This window comes from Rhea americana, unplaced genomic scaffold (genome assembly GCF_003343005.1).
Source record: "Rhea americana isolate MKP2758 unplaced genomic scaffold, rheAme1 scaffold_156, whole genome shotgun sequence".
NCBI classification, from domain to species: domain Eukaryota; kingdom Metazoa; phylum Chordata; class Aves; order Rheiformes; family Rheidae; genus Rhea; species Rhea americana.
This window is the reverse complement of record NW_028185661.1, coordinates 1784898-1802762: the sequence shown is the minus strand read 5'-3', so window position 1 is coordinate 1802762 and position 17865 is coordinate 1784898. Positions and strand designations below refer to the sequence as shown.

Here is a 17865-nt window from a genome sequence, read left to right as displayed (position 1 = left end):
ATAGGGCCATATAAATTGTTGGTTTGCCACACAAATGACTTCTCAAGACTGCTTTTTACAATGTCTCTTAACTGTCTTCATGCACCCCCACAATGCAAATGTACTTTTTGGTTTTTGGTTTTTCTTTTGTTTTATCTTTTGTAGATATAAAGCTTCTTTTYTCCGTCATCCTTTTCACCTCTGCGCAAGTCCCAGAAACCAATTACAGGCCCAATAAACACATGAGAAGGTCTCCGCTTGCATTTCTGGTGAGCTCACGTACTTCTGCAAAGCTCCCTTAGGGTTTCTAGCTTGGCCATTAACGGTAATTCGCAGCGGAGATCCTGTGGAGCAGCGGAGCACGTTGACAAGAGGAGGCGAGTTCCTCGGGACGCGCTTTGATGCAGCAAGTTTCGGAGGACCGTACTGGGGGGCTGGGGGCGCAAAGCGGGCCCTTCGCCTGCGGCGCGCAGCCAGCTTCTCGCAGCTGCTGGAAGCCGGCTTCGGCGGCGGCGTTAGTGACGGACCGTGTGCCACGGTGAATCGTACCAGCKGAAAGGCTTCAAAGGCTTCTCATTTGCTTCTTGCAAAATACGTGTTTTCTCATTCTGGTTTTATTTACCATAGGTCTCTATGAGCCACCGTTCATTAAAGGCGCTTTAAACCCTGTTTAGCTACGCTTTTAAATTGACATTTCTCTAGAGAGTGCAATAAGTGCAAGGAGCCAAATTCAAATACGCAGGTTTGCCTCTTGCTTTAAAGAAAACTCAGTAATTAGGCTTAGATTGACACCCATCAAAACATTGGCAAAAATTGCTGGAAACAGTGACTCATTTTTTTATTTCAATTAACGGTTTCTCAGTTTCACGTATAAACAGTGAAGCTGACAAAACTCATTATCGCAGAGGGAGAAAAAACTATTTCACTCCAAGGTAAGGAAAAATCCCTAAAACAAGAGCTGCGCATGCTGGTCTGGCTGCCAGTGAGCCGAATGAAAGATAGCACTTATGGTTTTTCCCTTAGTGTAAAACTTATTACTTTTCTGTTCTTTTAAATATTAATACATTGGTATGTCTAAATACTTCTTGTTGAGGAAAGCTTTTCATTTACTAATAATATTAGGATRGAAGTATTTTAAATGGCTTATTTTTCTGCACTGAGCAGAAGAATAAAGGCTATGGGACTCTCGAAGTTATCGCAGACATTTTGTTAAATCATCACATTTATAATCTGAATTCTGCTTCCAGCTATTTGATTAAAAGAATCTGTGTGGCTACTTTTGTCAACTATGATTTTTAACTTGAATTTGGTTTATTTGCTTTTATCCTGACATAGTCAGGGGAATTTCAACTGATTATAAAATTTCAAAAGTCTTTCGTTGCTCATGAACTTTGACATATGAATACAAGGGAAAAGGTTTCTTAGGAACTTTATCTGAAATATTGGCGTATTAATTAGTCTCCCGCAGAGAAGGATGAGATTATAATATTTTCCAGTGTCTTTATTTTTTGTTTCCTACTCTATGTTGTATGTTGTTTTCTGGGATACATTTCAGGTTTGTAAGTTAAACTGAGATAAATAGTCCTCTCTGAATACTTTTTCCACTGGTTGGTAAGACCACACAGTATTTTTACCTCCTATATATGTTATTTTGAGGAATCCATGCACATAGTCAATGCTATATGCTTGCTTTGCTTTTGAGGATATAAGTAAAAGCAAGTTTTCCAGGGCTAAGGAGACGGGTTGGGTAGGATTTCTGCTCGGCCGCCGGCTGCAGCCTGTGCTGTGCTTCAAGCACATGAATAATCTCCCTAGAGCTGCTGAGATCACGCGTGGGCTTAACGCATGCGTCTCACTTTGACTCAGTCTGACCCTGCTTGACTCYAGAGTCAAGGAAATGATGCCATCATTGACCAGCGCTGTTTGTTTCTAATTTGTCTGTATTTACATACCCTCTGTGGCTGCTCTCCGTTAAAATGTGAGGCTATAACAGGGGATTTTCACAGTTTGCACTGGCCAAGCTGAACTACCCTCGGCAGAGTCAGACGCCGTCAAGTGCTTTTGAAAAAATGCCCATCTTCTTKCAGATGAATTCCCCAAAGAGCCTGGGTGCTGAAAACCACAGGTAGATGCTCATGATTGCATCTTCTCCATCAGTATGTTACTGCAAACAAAAAGTGAAAGTCCATTTCCATGCTGTCTTACAAGATGTAGAAAGCCAATGTCTATGTATCGAAGCTTGAGGTGTTTACCCGGTTATTCAGTTCTCGGTTGAGAGATATCCCATTGTCCTGAGAAATTTCCTTTGAGTTGGATGTTTCTATAAACAATTACACTCCATGTTATCTGAGCATAATAAARCTAAATGGTTTCCTGTCACCATAACCACTACTTAGTTTTATACTCCTCATAATTTTCTGGATCGCTGTACTCTCTCTCCTTTCTTGGCTTCCTCTTGGAACAAATTCCCCCTTTTGATTTATTTTACTATGATACTGTCTTCATTCAAATACCTCCTTTAAAATATTACTCTATAATCTGTCCTTTTTTATTTTTTCCTCCTTTCTTAACCATTTCCTTTCAGGGGTGGGAAGGGCTTAAGCAGTATTGTTCATTTTATTGTTTTGTTTACTATTGTTTAAATAGTAAGTTGGCTTGGTTAAATTATTTAAATAAATAAACTTTTCATGTTACTTGGCTTTTATTTTATGAGTAGAGCAGGAGATACAGAGAGTTCTAGTTCTGAGCAGGTATGATAATAAATTAGTCAGGAAGCTGTTGCTCAAGTTTAACTTTARCATCATTCTTCTCTGAACTTTCAGCTACCACCTGTTTCTGCCTTTTCCTCGTCCATTAATGTTCATCTGCCAAGCAATAATTTTTCTGTGTTTTTTTTGAGTTAGGCAGTTATWTTGGGGGCGTGGTTGTGAAAATGGAGGAAACATCATAGTAATTGTATGGTCAAAGGTAGAACAGCATCAGAGGTAACATTTCCTGCGTGCATGTATGTGTGTTTGCAAATAAATCCCTGGCCGAATATCTGAATGCTTATTAGCAAATGTTTTGTGTCAAAGTCAAAGCCAGAATTTTAACCACATTTATCCCTGACATTAGACACATAGTCGAAGAAAGTGATGTTGTACTGCAGCTGGAAGGGAACATGAGACTAAAATGACACATCTCTTCACTGTGGAATATTTTTCTCCAGCTGTTCATTCACAGGGTGGGTTGTGGAGGCTGCACCTGTGCACTCTGGGGTAGCAGAAGTCAGGGAGGATTCCCTGCCATAACATTTGTCTCTGAAACACATACTCTCTCCCTGAGGAAATGGGSTAATGTCAACAAAAATGGAAACTTCAAAAAAATGTATGTAGTGCTGGGAAAAGCTAAGCATCTTTGCACTTAAATGTGTCGGGTGATTAATTTAACGTGCCATATCCCTCACACAGACATTCTTCTTCTCTGCCAAAAGCTGAACACAGTTGGGAGTCTGTAAATGTCCATAGCTGCCAGAGAGCTTAAAATTTAGATACTGTGAAATGCAAACAAATGGAAATGTTTCTCTCTTTTGTAAATATAAAAGAATTATTAAGCATTAAATACCAGTTGCAAGAAGAATCGATTGAGTTGGTCAGAGCTGAAACTGAAGTGGTTCTTGCATACGTGCTTGGAGCTTGAGCGAGTGGCTTCTGCTGTACACACAGATTTTGCAACCACTGGGTTGGTTATTGATGCAGGAGCTTCCTAAAGTAACTAGAGTAACATATAATCCTTCACATAGATGCCCTTATGTACAAATAAAAGTGAGTGGTAGGTCATTTTTCTTCTGTGCCTCCATTTACCATCCCTCTGTTAGTCTTAGTTATTTAGTTTACAGGATATCCAGAACATGCATAGCTCAAAACTATCTGTCTGTAAAGTGCCAAGGACCATAAAATCTTGATTTTCATCAAGGTGGGAGGGTAAACTAGCTACAGAATAAGTTATGCAGAGATGGATAAACCAAATATAGCTGCAGCCCGAAAATAAAATGTGCTTTTTCCAAGATTGTGCTTTACAGACTAAAAAAACATAAACCTTCTTTACAAAAGGACAGTTGTACCATTACAGTTTTTGTGGATGCATCTGGACAATGTTGACATATAACCTTTCTTTTGTTATAGAAAAATGTTTTTGAGTGATGTCTTCTGACCCACCGTTGCCCCTTTTTGCTTAACGTTCAATTGTCAGCCCCTTTGAAATGTAGTATTCCCTTATACTGCCATTAAATTGAATAATACATGCATATGATTCAATCCAAGCTGTCYACAGCAGTTAGTAACCTTCCGGAGAGTATCCAGATGTTGCTTGAAAAGAGAAGACTGAGAAAGAAATAAACAATTTCACTTGGTGACCGGGCCAATGCAGCTTTTAATCTCGGCCATCTTCCACTTAGAAAATCTTGTTCAAGTAAAATAACTGTGCTTGAGACCTAAGTATTTTTTTTCAGTCATGAGTCTCAAAGCTTTGTGTAAAGATGGTAAAACATAATTATCCAAGACAGACAGAAGAGGAAACTGAGGCACCAGCTTGGGTTAAACTCCATAGAAAGGCAGCGAGAGAAACACAGGTATGCTGGAACCTACAGCCTCTTTAAATTATTAGCAAGATTTCTTTCTGCATTAGCCAACCTTTCTGCAAAACAAAAAAAAAATGTTCCTGTTGAGACTGCAAAGATGTGGCTAGAAAGCAGTGTTCTTGGTACAGCTCTGGATCCCAGGTGGGCAAGGACACTGTCATAGTGTAGGAGTAGTAGATGGGGAAAATGAGTGGCTGGTTGATTGTTACAACGAAGATGCTAAAACATCGCTGTGAACTCAGGAAGATTGGTATTCCTGAACTGTTTCTGTGTGCTTATTTTTTAGATTCACTCATCAGTTACATAACAACATATGCTTTCCCTATTTGCAGTGTTAAAATAGACTAAGTTAAAAAAAAACCCACTCCTACTGCAAACGATAGGGCACTGATGTATACCGCTGATGTCTTTTTTCTACCAAGGCCAGCTAGATGCTACATTCAATATCTACTGTGAAATGTCTGTAATCTCAAACCATGAAGTATAGCAATGTGCAAGAAAACAAAGTCCAGAGAAAAAGCGTCTGTTTGACAATCAACACTTGGAGATTGGTCCCTTCAAGCGTTGGTAGCTCCCTGGATCTTCACAGTGTTTCCAGTGGGTATTTTGGATTGGAAAAAAGAATTGCCTCAGCTAAGCCTGAAGACTTGAACATATTTGTCTAGAAATAAAGCTTTCTGCAATGCTGAAAGACAGCTTCCTTCTAAAGCACATCAAAAATTTTCTTTTCAAATCTCCATCATGGCATTTGTAGAAATTTTGCCTTCAGCCGTAGTTTTGCTGCCCACCTCACCTGTTTCCACAACTAAGAAGTTGTGGTAATCCTATATATACTTTTATGGGACTAAACTGAGCAGGTTCTCTTTTGGCTGGAGGGATATTGTGTTGGCTGCATAATGGCCCTTGTTTCAGAGCCAGGCAATGCAGCACACAGTTTACTTCAGTGAATTGGTGGATAACTGACTTCTAAGACACCAGTACTGGAACACATCCCAAAAGACGTGGCTTGTCAATAGCAGGCATCAGTCTACACTTGTGGCAGATGTCTTACACTCACTAGTTACTGGAAGGAAAACTTCCCACCCAGGAACTGTCAAATGCAAGATGTCTGCAGAGTATTAAGAGCTTTAGAAATAAAATACTAGGTTTTGATAGAGGTTTGCTTTGTGTAAAGTTTCTCTCGTCAAAATAATTTTGAGGAAGAATTGTTTTTCTTTTTTAACACCTGTTTTTGACATTTCTGAGATGGAAAAGCTTTTTGTTGTTGTCAAAATGACTCTGTTATGAAATGTAGATGTAGGTAGGCTAAGAAAGAAGTTATAATGAACACATTTTAGGAATTCCTGCAAAAAGTTCTTCCACATAAAACAAAAATGTAAGTTCTAGCACCTCTCAACCTACCCAAGTCATAAATAAATGTGGAAATGGAAAGGGCAAATTCCCAGCTGTGCTCTGAGATTAAAACAGAAAGCAAAGCCCATCTTCTCTCACTCCCATACACCCTTCCCTTCCTCAGTACATCTATTACTGTGAAGAGTTTACTCGACTTTGACTGGTCACTGGTAGTGAATCCTGGAGGACCTGAAGCTGATGTGTTATTGAGAACAAAAGGGATCATTTTTTTGGTTGACAATGCTTTTGAGAAAGAGCAGCCCCTGCTTGCATCTGTTTGGAGGTTTGGCGTGTTGCTTCGGAGCCTCGGTGGAGATGGATTTGGGGGCAGAGAGCAGATGATGAGGTTAAAAGTGCAAAATGACTGCAGTTTGTCACTTGGATATCAGTAATGTGGCTATGTCTATGTATGTTTGGATTCCGGATGCATGTATTTGAATATGTATATGTAAATCAAGTGGCTGTTCAAAACATTTAACAAGTGTTTTCAGCTCAAAATCCTAAAGCCTCTTGCATTTATCTTCAAAACACATTGCCACTGCTGCAGTGGATTGCAATGTGTTGTGTTTAAGAAACTCAAGTCTAGAGATAAATGAGACTTCTGTGCGATTATTTCATACTTTCTGGCTCTCCTGATTAAGTCTAGCACTGAACATCTCCCTTCTCTCCCCCTTCCCACTAGCCCCACGAGGCCACTATGACCTTACAATCCACCCACAGTTTCCATGTTACTGTCAGTCTCCTTACACTTGACTGATGAGAAATATGTGATTATTCAACACATCATAAAAACAGTCAGAGCAAATGAAGGAGAAATCTGGAAGGTATTTATAGAAATCTGTAAACAATCATTTCAGTTYAGCTATTCAAATCTGTGCACACATTAGCTTATTAGCTGTTGGGCTGTCATATGTTCTTTGGTTCTTTTACCTTTTTTAAACATTAAGAAATGCTTTGCTGTACTCCTGGACATTTTGTATTTCATAGGCTTACGTTTGCAGAAACAATCTATTTTTTGAGTTACAATAACTGAGTAGGATTTTTTTTTTATCTATGACTTCACATCATTTCATTGTCTTAAGAGATTCGACAAGCAATAATACAATGACTTTCCTTGTGTGCTAAAAGCCTTCTTTAGGCAACTTCAAGCACATGCATCTGTCTGTTGTGTACAGCTCAAAATCAGCTTCAGAGAAGTAGGAAGAAAGAAGTGAGAAAGAAGCAGTTGTGAAACTCTTTCAGAAAGCTACAGAATGCAATGATGGGATGTGCATTGCCAAGCCTCTATTCTGTGCAAGAGAGTGGTGTTTCTTACTCACCATAGCGTGATTTAACCATGGGGGAATGATTCCATCAAGGCTTTTGGGGTAAACCAGCTCTCGATTGTAGGTATACAGTGCCCAAAAGGATAAACACACAAACTGGAAACAAAATAAGTGAAAGAAAAACATAGTTGATGGGAGTTAGATACTGCTTTCATTTCTGAGAAGGCAAAATATCTCCTACACGAAAATGATGAGMTTGCCAGATAATTAGATATATCACATGTTACCACATAAAGAAAGGAATTTTTACAGTGAGGTGCAGTGCTCTGTGCTGATACTGTGAGAAACCCTTCCTTTATTAGCTGGCAACCTTGACATTCTCTTTGGAATACTTGAGTAGCTTTAAACTTCACTTTTTTTTACAGGTGGGATCTTTTGATGGTCCAGAAGTTCTCAAACAGAGATTGATTGTCAAGCCACAGCTCAGTAACAAAGTAAAAACAGATCTTGGTAAGATGGTTCTTCTAAAATTTACCCTATCTTTAAAATTCATAAGCCTAATTCCTTAATTGCAGGAGCAGAAACAAGCTGCATTGTGGGCACCCATCTCTTCCAATAGAGGAGGATTTACAGTGGAAAAATTTAGCTGGAGGAAATGAGCTCTGGTGTCAGCTACTGATATCCAGGAGTTTATTTGCACTTTCTTGGCCTCATTTGCTAGTTGAGCACATCTGCATCTGGGGTTAGAAATCAGGGGTTTGAGATGCTGGAAGACTACTGCTTCCGTCGTGTGCGCACTGTGAGGATGCCTGGGGATATGACAGCAGCCTTGTGAAGATGCCTGTGCAGGGAAGATGATAAACAAGCCAGTGCAGCTCCATCCCTGGCAGGACTTCTTTACTGAGCCAGCACACCGAGCTGCTTGGGGACCAGATTTAAGTAGCTCTTCTCAGCACGTGAGATCACAGGTTTCACTTACGCACAGCAGTACCAACACGTCTAAGTAACCCTCTGGTTCCCATTCAGCTCGTAACAGTGTGGTAAAAAGCATCGTCCATGTGTGAGTAGATGCTCCATGGTGAACCTGATGTCAGCTAYGGCTGTAACTAACGTCCTGTGACTCTGTTTCTCTCTCATGCTTATTTAAAGCCATTCTGGAGTCAGAGAAGGGAGTGCAAGATCCTGCTGCCTCTTAGGTACTGTCTCATATCCTGCCGGCCTGTGCTGCCCTTCAGGGAAATGCCATAAGTAGATAATGCCAAAGCTATTTGGGACATAAGATTAACGGAGAGGTTACGCTTCACCCGTTGGGGTCAGTTTGTGTTTGTTCAGGGACAGCAACCCTAAAGTTTGTACAGCAGGCTTTGCATTCAACTGAGAACAAGATTTGTAGGCAGATCTGAGCACTGTTTTTTCTTTTAAATGCTCCAGAACCATTTYCAAATGGTAAAAGAAAGCATACTTGTTAGTTATTATCTGTTTTATATATGTACATGCTATGCAATATACATCTATGAATATATAGAAACTAATTATTTTTATGTACAGAGGTTACTTACTGTGGACACTGGGAAAGCCAGGACACTGAAAAGAAGGTCTCTGCTGGAAATTACGCACTTAACACATCGCAGTTTCTTAATTAGTCTCAACACATCAGTCAGGAAGGACACCCCATAGAAGAGAGCCTGCAAAACCTAAAGTAATTACACCTAATGAGGGAAACTTATCCAGCTTTAATTAGCACGTTGCTCAGTGAACTCAGTTCTTGCTCCTCAGGGAGCTGTTTTGTTCATGAGCTCCAAGTCCACATGAGGGAAATAGCTTTTGGCTAAATCTTTTTTACTAACCGAAACTGATTAAATAAAGTAGTTTGRGAGATAACTTTAACAGTATCTCGTTTAATAGACTAAACAGAGATGTGTGATGTGATTTAGATTGGAGGGTGGAAGGATGTGTTGAAAGCCGGCTCCTTCACACTTTATATGTTAATTGTTATGTTCAATGTATCTGAGTAGGAACAGGAGAGAACAAAACTCAGAAAATGCCAAGAAAGGTTTTCCATAAAGCAATTGCTAGATAGCTTCTCTTATGGCATAGCCAACACAGGGCCTTCTTTCTGGGGACTCGTAGMGCAACTGCTCTCATGTTGTACCAGCCAAGTAATGCTAAATGCTCCAACATGTTAATGTGGTGCAAAAGTTACCAAAACCTGATCCTCTTTTGCTGAATTCAGTGGAATTCAGGAAATGATTTCAAGTGCTTAAAAACAGAAATCCATACCTTARTAACTGGAACTGAGTAAGTTGAACTCTGATGCTAATGAATTCTAGATTTTTTTTTTTAAAATATCATTCACAAGTACTGAGGATAGGGTTGCCTGGTGAGGGAGCTGGGAGGATTTTGCAAATAATCAGGTAAGTGCACTGCAATACAATTCATTTCTGCAAACTGGATTTGCAATTGTCAGAAAATTGTCATTTAAACCAATATTGCTTTTCTGATTACTTCATTGTCTCTCCTAATGCTACACAACAGATTGTGCTGAACCAGATGTGTCAGAAAGCAAGACAAAGCCTATCAGAAAAGTACTTCTCTTTCCCTGCTGCCTTGCATTCAGCACCACGTCTGATCCAGCTCTGCTAAGTCATGGGGTGTCCTCTTCTTTTCAAGACTAGGTTGTCCCAAAGAGAAGTGAGACGGGAAATTCAGTCTATAGCAGACGCTCAGCCAGCTAGTGCTGCTTAAATGGAAAGAGGCTGTGTTACAGCTTTCAGGATGAGATCTCTTTTGCCATGATCTTACTCTGAATCAGATATTTATTTAGAGCGAAGCGTGTGATGTCTGAAGTTGGGGCTGATTACTTCATCGGTTTCTGATGGAGCCGAGAAGGGTGGTACTGGGGAGGCGACAGAATTAGAGCAATACTTTTCCCTCAGAAATTCCTCTATTATCAAAACGTCTGAGGCGAGGAAAGGAGCATGATTTCACCGTGCCCATCTTCAAACAAGTGCTTCCTCAAGCATTTTCAGGAAGTCTTAGAAACTGAGTCCTCTTGGGGAGGCCTGACTGAAGTATTAATGCAGTTATCTACAGCTATCCCCATCTGCATCCCGGCTTCCAGGCAAAGGGAAAGGACATGCACAGTCCAGACAGCGGCCACGGTCAACTCCAGCCCAGAGTCCATCCAAGTGACTGGTGCTGTGTCTCTGTCCCCACGCAAGCCCATGGGGGAGCAGATGGGCACATGCTAATGCGGGCAGGTGAGGTGCCCCCGGTCACTCCGGCGGTGTGTATCAGAGGTCACATATCACCCAGGTCAGCTGCAACGCCCACRTCTCCTCTGAAGAACATGAGGTGTGCAGCCACTTTTTTACATTAAAACTGCGCCGCTTCATCAGAACTGACCTACAGCTTGGTTCGGTTTCAAGACACCCAAAACAGCTATTTTAAATATGGTTTTCTTTCTCCGTTATCACAATGGGTTTCTGTAACTCCGGACATAATTCAGTTCTTAGGGACTCAACCCTGCAAGCTGTGGGCCTGGCCCAGAAGAGTACTTACTGGGGCGAGGTGTACTTGGAGCCGAGGATGTGTTCGGCCCAAGTACGTGCCCAGAACACCGAAACCTCGTCCTGGAAGGGCTACAAAAAGCCTCGTAATGAACAGAAGCCGTTGTTGCACCCTAAATAGCCGGCAGTAACTTTCTGTAAAACGCATGAAAAATGGCTGCAYGAGAGTGGTGACAGTCTGGTGACACATGGTGACTAATTGCCAATAAAGCAATTAGGGAAAGGCACGGTTCCCAGGGGATGGGGCTGTTATTATCTTGTTCATGGTTGGGCTTACATTAACCATGAGACAGGGATAGGGCTTCTCCCTTTTTCTCCCCCTCCTCTCCCTTTCAAAATTAACTAAAATAAACATTTCTGAAAAGAAACAGATAGTCCCAAAACAGCCACATTCTCAGTCTGGTAAATATTCTGTCATATGCAGGAGAAGACAATGTTATCTTCCATATGGAAAATACTTATCTGTATATGTAGTCTGATCTATTTCTCTGGTTGAACATAAAAAAAAAAAAAAGAGAGAGAAAGAAAGAAAGAAAGAAAGGAAAAAAAAAGAAAGAAAAAGCAATTCCTGAAGGAGTTTGAACTCAGTCTCAGGAGTTTATTTTTGTGGTGCTCATAGCTCTACCCTTGTCCATCATAGAGTACKCAAGGGGATTTTGGTTAGTTTGTAATCAGCCTGCATTTTCAGGAGCAACGGGAGAATACAAAAGTACTTTTCAAACAAGAAAACTGAGCATAGCTAGAATCCTTCCTAGCATTTCAATAATACACAGCCTGGCAGGATGAACCACCAATAGACTTGAATTAGGACTGCAAATCTGCATTCTTCCAGACTCGAGCTTATTCCTACAAGAAAAGAGTATCCAATTCTTGCAGCCTTTCACTAATGGGAGAATGTTGACATTAAAAAAAAATTGACATGAAAACATCAAATTATTCCAGATGTCCTGTGAATTTCCCAACCAGCAGTGCTGGCACTCACAAATATATTGCAGCCACTTATAGAATATAAATTYACTGACTGTAAATAAAGAGGATCCCCTAAAGTATTCCCACAAGAATAGAAAGAGGACTGGAAGCATTCAGAAAACTAATGATTAACCCAAAGAGGAGAATATGGATTTGATTATCCTTTTTGGAGAGATTTTGCTTTTCTCTATAAACTCTGCAAAGTTACATGGTGCTAGGTGCTTTAGAAATGCTTAATYTGGCCAGATAGATTTTCCAAACTAAGAATAATTGTGAAAAAAACAAACTTCATTTTTATCTGCTGCCCCTTTTTATCAAAGGGGTATTTCTATTTAACTAACCTGACATGATTTATTTTCACATATAAGATCTAGTCATATGAGTATATTGAATTCTCAAACTAGTGTAAATTACTTGAGCTCCAAGCTTTGTCCCTATGGGGGGATAAATCTAATATTCCAAGTAGGCTATTAGACATAACAGCGAGCATTTAGTATAGACACATATATAGTCTCATAATAACATTCTGGAAAATATGTATAATAAATACTAGGTCTATTTTGGAATAAATAAAAAACAGCTTTCAGGAGAATTGAAAACATTTCAATTACAGGAGACAAAAGTGTAAGGAATAAAATGGGATARGAATGCAGTTAATAGTTTTTTAAAGGTGCAGTGTCTCTTCATGMAACGATTTACTATGATTTATGGCAATGAGCAGACTTTTATGAGCTCAGATACTAGTCAATGAATGATTCAGCTTCAGCTGTTCTGTTCTGTTAAGACAAATGGACACRAAACTGTTTTTATCTGTCATTTCTACTTGTTCAATAATTAATCTATGAACACCTCTGAAACTAAACCTACGTATCTTCTCTTTCTTTCTTTCTTTCTTTTTTAACAAAAATAGCTCCTTTTTGGGTCTTGATTGCTATAATCATTAGCTAGATAGCTGAATCCAAAATAAGATCAGAGCTGTAGTCCTCTTGGGAGAATCATATGGATAGTGAGGAACTGAAAGAGTCACTAAAAGAGGATCACATCTAGAAGAAATTCTTTCAGCAGAGCTAGGAGTCAAACTGTACACATGTCCCTGGAAAAATTCACATTTCCCAGTATCTTTCATTTCATCAGAGCAAGTGAGACACAGCAATTTTCTGTAGGATGGAATTTCTTGCCTTTTCTAAAAAGCAATTCCAAAGAGCAAAGAAGAGGAGTTTGGGGGAAAAATTTCCAAGCAATGGAGCCGGCAAATGCCAGAGGCCAGGCAGTCACAGCCTGGCAGGACATGGAGGAGCTGGACGAGCRCTCTCTCCACCTGGCCCGGGGAGGTTTTGGAGGCACAGGCCCAGCCCAGTGCGGCAATTCCTCCAGATCAGCCTCTTCCAGCAGGAATTGCTGTTCTGCTCTTCTTTCCTGGGACTGTATTTCTTGGCATCCCCAGGCGTCTCCTGGGCCTACTTCCAAACGTGCAGAAGTGCAACCCAGTTGTTGCTTGCAGCCGCGCGTGCGGGAAGGCAGCCACCCGAGCGCTCGTCCATTTGAGGGGGACATCGGAAAACRCGACTTCGCCGCTCTGAGCCCCGGCTGGGAATATTTCTCCCCCCCCAACCCCTCTCCCTCTTTGGCAACCTGTTATTACAAACAAATAAATAAATAAATAAAWAATCTCTGCARAGGACTACAAGCCATGAGGGAGCAATTTTCCACTCCCTGCCCTGTGACCACCTTTACTGTGCGAGAGAAAGGCAACGTTGTCTTCAGCCAAATCATCTCCCTGTTGGCTGACAGCTCCGTTTTAGAGTCAGGGCTGGATCAATAACTGGTTAAAAGATAGGGAACGAAGGACTGAATAAGAGAAGCCAGGGCCTCCGCTCACTCAGATTTAATGAGACCTGAGCCGTTCTGCAGAGTAATGAGTGAGCTAGAAAAGAAGGTGAACAGTGAGGTGATAAAGCTTCATAAATATATGTATTYTTTTTCTGTCAAAGCTAAGCCTGACTGCAAAATTGCCAAAGAATCTCAGGATACTGAGTGCCTGAGAGATCAAATAGCAGGTGAAAATCAGTGCTGGTAAATGCAAAGACATGCACTCCAGAAAAAAAAAAAAAAAGCAGCCTCAAGTATATGTTTTCAGCAATGAGTTCTAAATTAACTTTTACCATTCAGGAAAGCAATTTTGGACTCTCTGTGGATTAGCTCTCTAAAATATCTAGCTTTTTGCTTATTGGTAATCAAAAAAGGCAGAGAGTTAAAAAGTTTTAAGAAGGAARAAAACAACAGACTAGGAAAGTCTTTTAGGCCACTGTATAAATCCATGCTGTGCTCATAGCTTGACTGCTGCAAGCTGTCCTACTTAACCCCTTCTTAAAAGTAGAAAAACTACTGAGCAGGACAACAAGGATGTTTTAATGAAAGCAGGAGCCCTTTGTGAAGAGAGATGAAAAGATTAGACTTTTCAGCCTAGAGGAAAGAATAACTAAGGGAAAAACATGGTAGAGGTCGCTAAAATAATGAGTAAAAAAAAAAAAAAAAAAAAGGAAAAGAAAAAGAAAAAAATAGAAAGAGAAAGAAAGAAAGGGAAAGGAACTAAATTGTAACAATTCAATTATCAGAAAGTAGGTTTATACCAACAAAACGAATTGCTTTCTCACACCAGCAAAATGGAGTTGCGGGATTTGTTGGCACAAGATACGGAAGGTAACAAACATAAATAGTTCTGTTTTTTCTTTCGATAGATGACTGTGTAGCAGAAAGGCTTGGAATGGGGATTAGCTACAACAGCCTGGATTTAGCTCCTGGTTCAGGTCTGTATTCGCTTGTTAAACCAAGCCGAGAGGTTAAACCTGTGGAAGGATCATATTACACTTGCTCTCTGACTTGTATCTCTTATCTTATGTCTCCTTTTCCTGATCGTCCACTGCTGGTCACTGGAGGAAGCAGGATACTAATTTCAGTGAGTCTTTCTGTTTCCCAGAAGACTCAGAGAAGGATCGCTTTCTCCTCTTGACCTCATATTTTAAAGCCATGTCATTATACTGGTGAGTTAGACCTCATTATAGCTGTGTCTGGAGAAGGGGGATGGAGACGTTGCTTTCCCTGAGGGTACGGCTGGTGCTTGGATGGGGCCAGCTTTATCCAAGAACTAWAGGAGAGGAATTGGGCAAACAGGCAGCAGCTTGTTTGGGCCCTGGCTGTTGGTGCCTTAGTCTGCTGGCGTGTGCYGACACACTTCCCAGAGTGAGGATCTGAATATCCTTAGGGTTGTTGAATCCTGACCATTTTACCGCTAGTGTTTTAGTAAAAGTTGTTTTAAAAAAATCATAAAAAGTCAAAATGATAGAAGCTAATACAGCAACATGCCAACGCAATCTTGACTGCCRCGATACATACACCCTCCTTCTTCCCGCTCTGACGGCCCCGGGCTTGGCGCCTGAGAAGGACACTGTGGCTCCCTGAAGCCTGGACTGCTGCTGGGTACCTCACGTGGCTGTCACYGCTTTTTCCTTCTGGTTATAATATTTCTGAAGTCCCCAGGAGTCGTCAAAGGCCCCACCTAGAGCTGGGAACCTGTTAGGTTAGGCTCTGTGCCAGTGGAGGTGAGATTAGGTTCTTGTATTACATATCCATAGGGCACTAGAGGCATACGTAAGAGTTTGCCTTTGAACGTCGCTGTGGGGTGACTCCCGCGTTGTCATAACATGACGCCTCTAAAGGCAGAGATAAATATAGGCAGGGCCAGGACTTCCACTGATATTTAACTCTGCCTGTCATGCAGAATGGAGGAAAGGCTATGGAGGTCCCTTTTGTCACCCTTCAGACTAGCAGGTGTCCCCGGAACTTGTGCCTGGTAGCGACACCCCCAACATGYTCCATCTTTCCAGCCCTTGACCACCACCATCGCAAGTCAGTGGCAAACCACTTGGACTGCAAACAATCCTTCTYCCTCAGAGCTGCTCTTGTGCTTTTATTGCAATTTGTACCCTGTGACATGTTAGCCTAATAGAACTGGAACACATTATGGTCAACATTTTTCCGTGTAATTTTAGGAAATGTAGCAAAAAGCAGATAGCACTATTAAAACATATGCAATAATGTCACAAGTATCTCTCTTTCCAGGTTGGAATTTCTTTTGCTCATGCTCTAAACTGATTTTCAAGCGAAGCATGTGCTCTGAGTGGCAAAATTAGCATCACGCTTTGTTTCACCTTTCCTTTAATTTGGAAGACATGCAAACTTACTGAAAATGGAAGTCAAACTGCAAGCAGTATTATAATGTGTGTTGTTGCTTCTTAGCTGTAGATTAAGGGTTAAATAACACACATCAAACTTGCACATCCTGACTGGCCGTATTCTACTTTTTTYCCCCCCSTCTTCTCACCGATAGCTCGTGCTGTATAAGGAGGCAGCTACCTCCAGCATACTCACCTTTGGAAAGCCRACCACCTTGCCACCCAGTACTCTTTCCACGTGAAGCCAGTGACCCCRTTTCACAGCACAAGCAGGGGTACCTACTTAGTCTCCTTTGGGGCATAAACCSTTAAAGGAAGCAGTTTAACAGCAGCAAATACAGCAGCTGCATATGTCTTGAGGCACAGATGGCAGACAAACAAACAGACATATTGGTATCACTGCACAACACGATTTGCTTACCAGATTGAGGACTGTCAAATATTTCCACTGCCCACCGTAAGAGAACACTTCAGATGGCCGCTCTTCTGCTCTTACGAGTGTGATTGAATAGCTGACAAAAAAATACCAGACAAAAGCAAAGCAATGGTACGCAGTGAGAGTAGAGATTTCCATGGTTCAGCTGCGAGCAAGTGCTAATAAGTCCTAAAGCAGCTTTTCTCTTAGGATCATTGGCTGCTGCGCATGGGAAACGGCAGGACAGGAGAGTTTACTTCGGAGCAGATTCAGGACACTTTGCTCTCATTGAAAGGAATATTACAATGCTGTGAACTTTGCTTCTCCGTGTTTGCTTTTTTTACTGTACTGATAGGTTTGGGAGGGGGTGGGGAAGAACAGGCTTATTCTTTGGATTTAGATGCCTTGCTCGAGATTAATGAAGATTAGTTGCAGAGTTACATAAGTTTTTTTGCAAAAGTCGGAGTCGGGACGGGAGGTCAGCTGCCGCCTGCGTGTAGCTGCCTGTCACGCTTTGGGCAGCGGGGGAAAACCAGCAGCAGTTGCCTTGCTTGCAGCTATCGGTGCAGCCACGTCTGCAGCTCCGCTCGGGAAATCTTTGCGACCGATTTTCCTCGTGCCAAAGGRGGAAGCGGGGAACACGACGGCCCCGTGAAAGAGAAACGGAGTCGCTTTGTTAACGTGCCACAAGAGCGGAAAGGAGGCTGGAAGGGTTGGTAGCAAAGGCACTTCGAGGTTGGAAAACACTGCGAGTGCTGACATTTTTTTTGTGCGGACAGGCTCTGCCTCTTCGCTTCRCCCCGCGCAGCTGGGATCCTTAACAAGCCTGCCAAAGCCTGAGTCACTTCGAGCCTCTGGCGGGGGACGGAGACATGGGCAAAGTCCTCGGGTGACAAAACCCAAGCRCTGAGCAGGGCTTCTCGCCTACCTGCTTCTTTACTCGCTGGTGTGCAGCCCCGGACGACCGCTGGCCCGTGGCGCGGCTCTGCTGCGGCGGGACCCCAGCGAGGCCGTCAGKAAAGTTCTCGTGAAAACGCTCCTTTTTCCCTCCCCTCCTCTCTCGCTATGCAGCTCCCGTTAGCCCTGGAAAGCGCACACGGCGTTCCCTATCTATCACGGGCTCCGACACCACGGCGCTGTCGGCACTGGAGCTGCCACCCGAGCGCCGCGGCGGGGAGCGGGTGCTGTGCCGGAGCCCGCGCCGGTGCCTTCATCCCCGCTCCGCTCCAGAGCGGGAGATGGGAGAGGCTGAAGTGTCTCCTCGTGGTGGGGAGGCCGTCCCGTCGCGGCAGGGCTGAGCTGCTGCCAAGCCGAGCTCACTAACTGATCTCTCTCTCTTTTTTTTTTTTTTTTTGCCCTTCTAACTGGCCCTTGGGGACCGCTGAGCAATCTGCTGCATTTTGGGTTGTTTTGGTCTTTTTCTTGG

The 17865-nt window shown here is 42.1% G+C and overlaps 1 protein-coding gene across 1 annotated transcript in view; it reads right to left on the bottom strand.

Annotated features, from left to right (window-relative positions):
• The window catches only part of ADTRP (androgen dependent TFPI regulating protein), a 31761-nt gene extending 15023 nt beyond the window's left edge, over positions 1 to 16738 (bottom strand). The window contains exons 1-3 of the mRNA XM_085299915.1: positions 16446 to 16738; positions 8814 to 8948; positions 7309 to 7410 (exon numbers count right to left, since the gene is read on the bottom strand). Coding sequence (XP_085156041.1) covers positions 7309 to 7410; positions 8814 to 8948; positions 16446 to 16598 — 390 coding nt within the window. The 5' untranslated portion in view covers positions 16599 to 16738. The remainder of the gene's footprint in view (positions 1 to 7308; positions 7411 to 8813; positions 8949 to 16445) is intronic.
• Between the last annotated feature and the right edge of the window lie 1127 nt (positions 16739 to 17865).